Source organism: Lucilia cuprina, chromosome 3, assembly GCF_022045245.1.
Source record: "Lucilia cuprina isolate Lc7/37 chromosome 3, ASM2204524v1, whole genome shotgun sequence".
Taxonomy (NCBI): Eukaryota; Metazoa; Arthropoda; class Insecta; order Diptera; family Calliphoridae; genus Lucilia; species Lucilia cuprina.
The window spans coordinates 54,504,184-54,514,394 of NC_060951.1; the positions used below are offsets into that span (position 1 = coordinate 54,504,184).

The following is a 10,211-nucleotide window of genomic DNA, read 5'->3' on the forward strand; positions in this document are numbered from 1 at the left end:
CTATCTATCTATCTATCTATCTATCTATCCATCTATCTATCTATCCATCTATCTATCTATCTATCTATCTATCTATCTATCTATCTATCTATCTTTCTATCTATCCCTGTTAAATATGTATTTTTTCAGTGTATTCTCTTTCTCTTGTGTGTAAATATTTTATGTTTGAAACATTAAAACCAAACTAATAAAATTTTACGATATTGGTTTTACGATATTGGTGGTACGATATATATATCTATCTATCTATATCTATCTATCTATCTATCTATCTATCTATCTATCTATCTATCTATCTATCTATCTATCTATCTATCTATCTATCTATCTATCTATCTATCTATCTATCTATCTATCTATCTTTCTATCTATCTATCTATCTATCTATCTATCTATCTATCTATCTATCTATCTATCTATCTATCTATCTTTCTATCTATCTATCTATCTATCTATCTATCTATCTATCTATCTATCTATCTATCTATCTATCTATCTATCTATCTATCTATCTATCTATCTATCTATCTATCTATCTATCTATCTTTCTATCTATCTATCTATCTATCTATCTATCTATCTATCTATCTATCTATCTATCTATCTATTTATCTATCTATCTATCTATCTATCTATCTATCTATCTATCTATCCCTGTTAAATATGTATTTTTTCAGTGTATTCTCTTTCTCTTGTGTGTAAATATTTTATGTTTGAAACATTAAAACCAAAGTAATAAAATTTTACGATATTGGTTGTAAAAATATTGTATTGTATTTCATATTATTGATATGTTTAATAATGACTATAGTTCATATAAAATGTTTTGCTATTTATGTTAAAATTTGTTAAATGCGTTAAGCTGCTTAAATCTGCTACACAAATCATCGACAATAATAGGCAAAAACAAATAATTATAACATATTTCTAAAATTGCATCAAAATGTAAACTCAGCTGGTTATTAAATTTAAAGGAAAACTAAACTAAAATATAGCTTAATAGGAATATTTTATATATTGTCATGCAATCAATGGCGTGAGAATAATTCGACATAAAACAAGTAAGAAATAATAGCTGGACATAGCCGACCATATGATAACCTACACCAGAGGTTATGTTAAGAGTGATAATTATTTCTTTAATAATAAAGTATTTAATTTTATTTTTACTTTAATTTAGAAATATTTTTTCATTACAATTTGTTGACAAAACAGGGAATTTTTTAATGAGGGGTTATATAGGGACAGGTGATAAATGCATTTGTTCCTATCCTTATAAATTTAATTAGAGGTATCTATGTTTTCATTACTTGATTATGCCGAATATCTTCATGACATTTATATTGATAAGTGAATTTTGAATTACGAAAATTATCAGTACCATTAAGACTTATATAGAACTAAGTTGTGCCGATTTTTGAAGTGATACAAGAACATTTAACATATTTACAGTTTTATGGGGATACGGTTTTTTGGGGCTTTATTAAAAAATAAACCAATTTGAACCACAATAGGCTTAGTCCGAATTTTATCAAATTATCTTAAAAATTATAACCTGTAAAAGCGCACAAGATTTAGATGGACACACATTCGAATAGAGAGACATACAAATTGCAAAATCGACTCATGAAGTGATTCTAAGCCGATTGGAAAATTCTAAAGTTCTTTTATATAACATTTTCACAAGTTTATTATTTATGGAAAATTTTCCTAAAATATCAAGTTAAAGTCGATTAATCAATGTCTGTTTGTACCCAGCAAAAACTTTCATTACCAGATAAGGGTGGTGTCATGGGAGACAAGTAATTAAAAGAATCAGTCAATGTAAATGTGTCTAAAACTTATACCGGTTTTATATCTATATCTTCTTGTAGAAGCGGGTTTAATGAATTTAAAAATATTTATATAAAACATTATTCACAAGATATTATTGAAGTACTTCTATGTAATCATAACTATATGTAGTAGTCATTTAAAAGTATGTTAACAAGTCATTAACAAGTTTTCGCTGGATATGATATTATATATCAAATGATAGACATTGCGAAGACCTATCATGTATGTATATATGCAAACAATATTTAGTTAAATATAAAAACTTTATGTAAATTTGAAACTTTTTAATTTTTTATTTAAAAGATATGGTATTTAGCAGTAATTGACCTTAAAACTATAAATTGTAATACAAATAAATTACAACCACTTAAGTCAGTCAACTGTTAAACAAATTTACTTTAAATTATTTGTAACAACAAATAAAATATTCTCAATAATAATAGTTCAATAAAATAAAAAGTAATTAGATATGGGAAAAAATGTTGCATGCATGCAACTTATTGTACTAAGTCCCTTGCACACATTTATTGCAATAAAAACTTAACTCAAGAAAAGGAATTAAAAATAATTATTATTAAAATTTTAATTAAATTCAGAATTTTTAACATTTTTATTTGTTCAGTTGTACCACAGAACAGAGTCTTTAATGGGAACTAAACCTGCAAACATCCGTGTTACTCAGACCGAAAATAATAGCAAATTTAAAGAAAGTTATAAAATGAAATAGAAAAATTTTATTTTTTAGTTATATCACTATTGCAGTAATTCATTATTATGTAGTTAAATAGTAAAAATTTTTTCTTAATTTTATTGTCAACTTTTAAAAAATGCATTCAACAATGTGAATATTTTGTAATGCGTGTTGCATGTTAACAAAATTATTAACAATTACAAAATTACAACAAAATATTAACTACAATTTTTATAAGAATATTTGTTCAATAAAACCTATAATAATCAAGGGAATTTGAAAAATGTTTGTATTTTACTTAAAACATTTCAAGTTCAAGTACAATATCGCATAAACCGAATACTATTAAAATGAAAATCGATTTTAATCCGGAAACAAAAATTTGGAAATCTTTAGATTATCCTCATGGAGAATATATTAAACATTTTATTGGAGAGGTTTTCTTAGAAAATGTTAAAAAAGTACGAGGTGATAAGATATTAGAATGGCATTATGATACCGGTATCACTAAGACAATGGATGAAATTTATCGAGATTCTATAACAGTGGCCATCAATCTACAAAGATTGGGTGTTAAGAAAGGTGATGTAGTGGTATTCTATTCTATGGTTAATAGTAAAGTAAGCAGTTTAGCCATGGGTGCTTTAATGCTGGGGGCAGTGGTTAATTTTTTTGAGACCACTTTTTCAAGAGGTAAGATATTATACTAACAGTTTAGATTAATTATATTAATAATATTGCTCTCTATTAGATGCTGCTAAGTACACTTTGAATTTATTAAATCCTTGTGTTTTACTATATGAAGAAAAATTTAAATCTGCCATTTTGGATGTAATGAAAGATATTAAGCTGCCTTGTTTGAAGTACCAAATTTCTATTGATGGCAAATCTGGTGTGAATGTAGATAATGTTTTATTCAAAAACATTTCCTCCTTTACCCAAAACAACTTTCGCCTGCCAAATTTGGGAGATCCTTTAATGCAAACCGCCGTTTTATTATTCACCTCAGGCTCAACAGGTTTGCCTAAAGCAGTAGCTCTCAGTCATGCTCAAATGTTACATGGTGTAATTTCTTTTTGGACTCAACCTAATGGAAAATCTTTATTAAAACCGGATTCAATAATATTTTCTTTAAGTCCTATACGTTGGATAAGTCAAGTGGACTTGATGCTACAATCCCTACTGTTAGGCATAAAGAGAGTTTATGCCAGTGGTTTCTCGGCAGGAGAATATGGCCGAGAAGTTGTAAGAAAGGGTAAAGTGACACACTTCTTCAGCCCTCCCTCAGTATTTAAAGAGATTATACTCTCTATTGAACCATTTGACCTAGATGCTTTGAGTTCGGTAAAATTTATCTATTTGGGTGGAGAAGATCCTGGTCAAACTGTAATAGATATGGCTAGAAAACTTGCCCCTCAGGCCACCATAATGCGTTGTTATGGTATGACAGAATTGGCCGGATTGGCATGTTGTGATCAACATATCAACGGGGGCTATATAGTGCCGGGTGTAGAAATTAAATTATTGGATGATAACTTAAAACCTGTGGGACCTAATGAAAAAGGACAACTGTGTTTTCGTTTTCCTATGCCCTTCTTAGGTTATCATAAAATCGATAATAGCAAAATTTACTACAGTGATGGTTTCCTTAATACTGGAGATTATGGTTATATGGATGATGAAAAAGCTTTACATGTCTTAGCTAGATATAAGGATTTGGTTCGAACCAAAGAGGTTATAGTAAGTTTAAAATCTATTTACACACTGATTTCATTTTCTATTTAATTTTACTTTTTATTATTTCTTTTCCTTTCAACTAATTCCTAGTTAATACCCAGTGAAGTAGAGAAATTAGTTTGTACTCTCTCTAGTATTTTTGCCTCAACATTAGTGGGTTATCGTACTTCCAATACGGATGTTGAGGATAAAGGAGCTTTGTATATTGTTAAACAATTGCAAAATACGCAAGCAAATGAAAATGAAAAGCTAAAATCGACTACATTGATGATGGAGGAAATGGCGGCGGGACAAAACCAGGAAATAGAAAATGAAGTGCTAAAAGTTGAAGTTAAAAAATTACTAGAAAAACATTTGAAATGCAATGAATCGTGTATAATACGCCTCGTTAACATTATTGAAAAACTTCCACTGACGTCATGTGGAAAAGTGGATAAACCAGCTTTAATTCAATTGGCAAAATCATTAGATATGGAGTAATTAGCGGTTTATTGGGTATTAAGAGGGAAATGTTTAAACATATGTACCTTAACGTAGAGGAATTTCTAGTTGGAAAATATTTATTCATTCACATGTGCAAGTTTAATGAAATGTTAAGAGGAGGTTTTGATGTTGTTCGACTTTTAAACAAAAAGTAATACAGTATTTGATTATTATTGGTCCCAATTGGGCTATTATTATTTTTATTAGTAAAATATCATTTAGCATTATTTATCGCCAGCTTTACAAACTTCACATATTTAAAGTTTATTCAATTTTTTGAAATTTTTATTAAATAAATATTTTTTTCTTAAAAACCATTTCTACCCTTTAAATACTGCCACTTAGACCTTATTAAATGTCACCTGACGTTCATAGCAAATGCTTACATTAATAAGTAATGAGTTAATAAGCTATTCAAAACTACTGTTCAGTACTTACGATGTCATTGGAGGTAAGTACTTACCAACTTAAAGTTCCTTAAAGCTATACAGACGCCATGAAATAGTCATTGAAAAAATAGTTGTTGTGTGAGTCGAAGGCATTATTATGTTGATTTTTGTTTTTAGTTCGAAGGTCTACAGCTTCCCAATATATTGCCTTTCATATTTTGATATATAATGAGTTAAAACAATTGTTCACTACTTACAATTTCATTGGAGGTAAGCACTTATTACACTTGCTTATAAGTTCTTAAAAGTAATACAGACGCTTGTTATAGTCATTGAAATGTGTTAACGAGCTATTAAAACTACTGTTCACTACTTACGATGTCTTTCTTACGTACTCTTAAAAGCTATACAGACGCCATGCAGTAGTCATTGAAAAATTAGTTGTTGTGTGAGTCGAAGGCATTATTTTGTTGATTTTTGATTTTAGTTTATGAATCTACACCTTTCCAGTTAAGAAGCTTCACAAACTATTGTTCACTACTTACGATGTCATTGGAGGTAAGTAGGGTAGAAGGGGGATCATACGCCACTTTTTTTGAGGTGGCCACAAATTAAAACCACAATACATATTCTTAATATTTTTCTTGGTTCGGATTCTTTGATATATTGGCTTTAGTTTTATTCCTTTCAATCTTTCCTAAGTCATCCTCATAAACATATTTTTTTAACTTTTCCGCACTGACCAAAAACGGCGATGCCGCCCCATTCATGGGGTAAATGCGCCAAGGGGATGGGGTAGATATATTTGGCGCATGTGCCCCACGGGCAGTTCTGGGGTTTAGTTTCAATTTTTTCGGGCTTTAAATTATATTATCGAAAATATTATTATGCCTTATTGTCCACTATTATTGATGTTCTAATACTGACCAATATATATTTTCTATCCCAAAACCTAAAAAAAGTTAACACAAAAAGTTCACACAGTGAAATATTTTCACAGCCCTTTGAAAAACAATTAATCATGTCTGCCTCCCATCATATGTAAAGTTAATGTTTCAAGTTTTCAGGGATGATAAATAATCGATAAACGAAAACAAAATTTGATAATGCGATAAAATCGATTACTCAGTTTTCAAGTTATTCGCATTGACAGATGTGCCCCTATGGCGAATGATCCCCCTTCTACCCTACTTATCCCACTTGCTTATAAGTACTTAAGTAATATAGGCGCTTGATGAAGTCACTGAAAAATAAGTTGTTATGTAAGTCCGAGGCATTAGGAATATTTTTATGATTTTTGTTTTTAATTTGTGGGTCTACACCGGAAAGTACCACGCCCACTTAAATACCGATTTTTCGCATATAAAGTGTGATATATTTGCACAAATTGTAAAAATACTCGTATGAAATTTGAAGATAATCTTTAAAAGTTTTCTAATTATGTGATTTTGTGAATACTTCTCATATAGAAGGTGCCACGCCCACTAGAAATTCTAAAATAAAAAGGAGATATTTTTAAAGCGAAATAATTCAAGGAAAGACTAGAGTTTGGTAATAATTAATAAACAACTATGGCGGATTTATTCTATAAATGCAACATCGATTTTGAGTTTTTTCCTTTCCTTTCATCCGCGCCTAATTTATAGAGTCTAGCTTTAACATAATCCGACAAGATGTAATTCAGAAAAGTTATTATCATGGAATTTGTCGGCGATACCGTAGCATTATTAAAAATATGACATTGTCAAAATTTTGATCTTTAAAGAAGACGTACTCAAGGAAGTACTGAAATAGGACTTTTAAAAAAACTATTATACAGACCAATGCCACATCTAGTATCTTCAAAAGCACGTACACTTTTCGTATGCCGTACCTGTAGTCTGTTTTAAAAATACCTTTTATTTATTCTAATCAATATTAATTCAACAGTTTTACAATCGAACTTTAAACAAATTCCATTCCATTTAATTTCATTGCGATGCTTTTAAAGCCAACTTCCTCAAAGCAAAACGATCAATTTTGCCACAGGATGTCAAAGGAAAGCTTTCTCTAACATAAATATCATGTATCAATAGAACTTGATCTTCCGATAAGTTGTTCAACAAAATATCCCGTATTTTTAAGGAAACCTCCTCAACACTAGAAGAAACACCCTCTTTTAAAATAACAAACAAAGCAGCCACTTCATTAGAATCCTCCTCCGAACGACGATAGCCCACCAAACAGACACTGGAAATTTCGGTTAGATTTAAAACCAAATTTTCAACTAAATTTGGTATCAACTAAGTAAAAAAAGAAAATTATTATTTAATATATGTTATATTTTTAACATAAAAAACTTACTAAAACATTTTGATATTTAATTAAATCCTTTAAACGAGCCAAAAAGTGCAGCGTATTATCGTCATCAAAATAACCATAATCGCCATTTAAAAAGAAACCATTTTCAAGAAAATATTGACTATTATTTTCTCCTTTATAGCCCACAAACGGATAAGGTGTTTTTATAGCTAATCTGCCATTTTGATTATGACTTAAAGGTTTTAGTTGCTCATCTAAAATTTGCATTTCAAAACCGGGCTGCAATTTGCCACCACTTATAAGCTCATCGTTGGTAATGGAACAGGATACCTCTGACATGCCATAGCTATAAAATAATTTACTATTTATAGCTCGACTTTTTGCTAAATTTATTATAACCCTAGAAGGAGTTTCTCCACCCAATTGTATGTATTTTAGAGAATCTAAACTTTCCGTATCGTCTTCTTTAAGTTGCAGCAATAACTCATAAAAGAAGGAGGGTACTGAAAATATATGTGTTGGTTTAGTTGTACGTAAAATCTCCAAACCATAGGCCCCAGTGGCGGCTTTATTGGCACAAATACGTCTTATGCCCAGAAGAGCAGATTGTAAGAGCAAAACCACTTGACTTATCCAACGTAAGGGACTTAAGGAAAATAACAAAGAATTGCTGTCAATAGGTGCATAATTGTTATCATTAGCCCACCATACATAGACTCCATTTAGCAGTAAGCAGTGGGAAAGTTGTGTAACTTTAGGTAAACCAGTTGAGCCGGAAGTCAAAACTAAAAATGCCACTTCCTCCTGAGGATTTGCTATTTCAAGCGATTGAAATTGATCGAAATCTATAGAGCCACAAGACTTCAAAAGTTCACTTGATATATTGGGGGTATTAGATTTATCAATAGCTAATAGATATTTCAATGATTTGGGCTTTTGACGTTTTAAGGATTTTAAAATTTTCTCAAGAAACACATATTCATAGAGAATCATAAAGGGTTGTATTACATCAAACATTTTGTCGATATTTTCTGTAGAATTAAGAAAAGAATTTTAATAAATTATTTCTGGAAATTAAAAAAAGAAAATTTTTACAACCCACCATTTTCCAACTTTACTTCAAAATAGTTCACCGCTCCTCCCATTAATAAAGTGCCAAATGTTATGGAAGAAGTCCAATAGTTGTAACCCGAAAATAACATTACAACATCTCCTTTTTGCATACCCAAGCGTTGTAAATTTTTAGACACTATTATGGACTCCTGATAAAGATCTTTAACCGATTTCTCTTTTTCCACATCATAATGATATTCTAGAATTTTGTCACGTTCTAAAGATCTCATTGATTGTAGAAAAGCTTCACCTACTGTACGATTTGTTTGTTTCTTATAAGGATAATTTTCAGATTTCCATATTTTGTTTTGTTCATCATACTTAACTTTTAAAAAATCTTTAGACATTTTTTTTTTTAATTTTGTGTTAAAGAGACTAATGTGTTCGAAGTATTGTTTTCGACTAATTTAATTAATATTCACAAAGTTATGGAGGAAGTTAATTTTTTAAAAGTTGTTTTTAGATTATTTCCAAACATATTTGAACAACTGTTGTTACGTTACTATAGTGTAAATAGTTTTGCAAAAAAAATAAATTTAAATTAACTTTGACAGTGGAAATTTTGTAGAGAAAATCAATAAAAAATATTAATGTATTTTTTTACAAAATAACATTTAAAAGAAGCTAGTCAATATTTTCTCTATGCAATTATTTTTTTTTCTAAAGAGAGGCCATTTCAAAAAATGGTCTAAACATTTTTTATCTATTTTTACAAAAAATCTTTCTATAAAAATTCAACTAGAAAGAGCAAATTTTACTATTTTGGAAGAAAATGTAAAAATATCTTTTCGAATGTTTTTGGTTTGTTTAATTATCACAGTTTTAACTAGTCGACCATAATTAGATTCATTAACGATTGTAGAAAATATTTCAGAAAAATGTTTAACATAATAAACAATTTATAAAACATTTAGCGAAGTTGGTACGCCCGTCCCTCTGTCTGTCCGTCTCTCTCATCTTTTATATACCCTTCTCATGAAGGGTATAAAAAAGTTTCTACAATATAATTTTCGATTAAGCAATGTCCGTCTATCTGTCTGTCCGTCTATAGATTTGTCCGTCTGTGTGTGTTTATAGAAATCAGTTTTTATTTGCGATCAATAGTTTTTATTTAAAATCAATAAAATCGGACCATATATGACGGATATATGAGCAAAAATCCTAGACAACCTCTAAAAATTTCATCAAAAAAAATCTTGTTGGTTTTGTTTGTTTTTGTATATTTACATAATAAATGACTCATTTCAAGAAGACCTTTTTAACACTAGCAAAATGTAGATAAGCCAAATTTTTAAGCAACCCAGTAAAAACTGTTTAATAGTTTGTACTTACATAACCACATAGTTTTCAATGACTATTTCATTCCGTCTGCACTACTTATAAGTACTCTTATAACAGCCTTAGGTATTATCGCTTTATTTGTACATTTTATTAAATTGAGCAATAGCAACTTCTTTACACTTCACACTAGCAACTTCTTTACACTTCTTTTTAACTCAATATTTGTAAGTACTTATAAAAGTCGTTATTTGTAAGCGAACTTATTAAAATTCTAATGAATAAGTAGTAGATTTTTTTAATTTTTAACTCATTATTTTTTAATGTAAGTTTTTGCCGTGTGCAATCTGGTGAGAACCTTTAAAAGAGGACTTTTTGAAAAT

At 29.4% G+C, this 10,211-nt stretch overlaps 2 protein-coding genes across 2 annotated transcripts; one reads left to right on the forward strand and one right to left on the reverse strand.

Moving 5' to 3' along the window:
• The first annotated feature begins 2,894 nt into the window (after positions 1-2,894).
• LOC111676175 (probable 4-coumarate--CoA ligase 3) lies at positions 2,895-5,058 on the forward strand. The gene is made up of 3 exons (XM_023437095.2): positions 2,895-3,220; positions 3,279-4,267; positions 4,355-5,058. Exons 1-3 carry the CDS (start codon positions 3,043-3,045, stop codon positions 4,742-4,744), a joined length of 1,557 nt encoding a protein of 518 aa, XP_023292863.2. The 5' UTR covers positions 2,895-3,042; the 3' UTR covers positions 4,745-5,058.
• Positions 5,059-7,018: 1,960 nt separating this feature from the next.
• LOC111676174 (putative acyl--CoA ligase YdaB) lies at positions 7,019-8,906 on the reverse strand. Its single transcript, XM_023437094.2, has 3 exons — positions 8,540-8,906; positions 7,480-8,468; positions 7,019-7,418 (listed from the first exon to the last, which is right to left on the reverse strand). Exons 1-3 carry the CDS (start codon positions 8,895-8,897, stop codon positions 7,107-7,109), a joined length of 1,659 nt encoding a protein of 552 aa, XP_023292862.2. The 5' UTR covers positions 8,898-8,906; the 3' UTR covers positions 7,019-7,106.
• Positions 8,907-10,211: the final 1,305 nt, after the last annotated feature.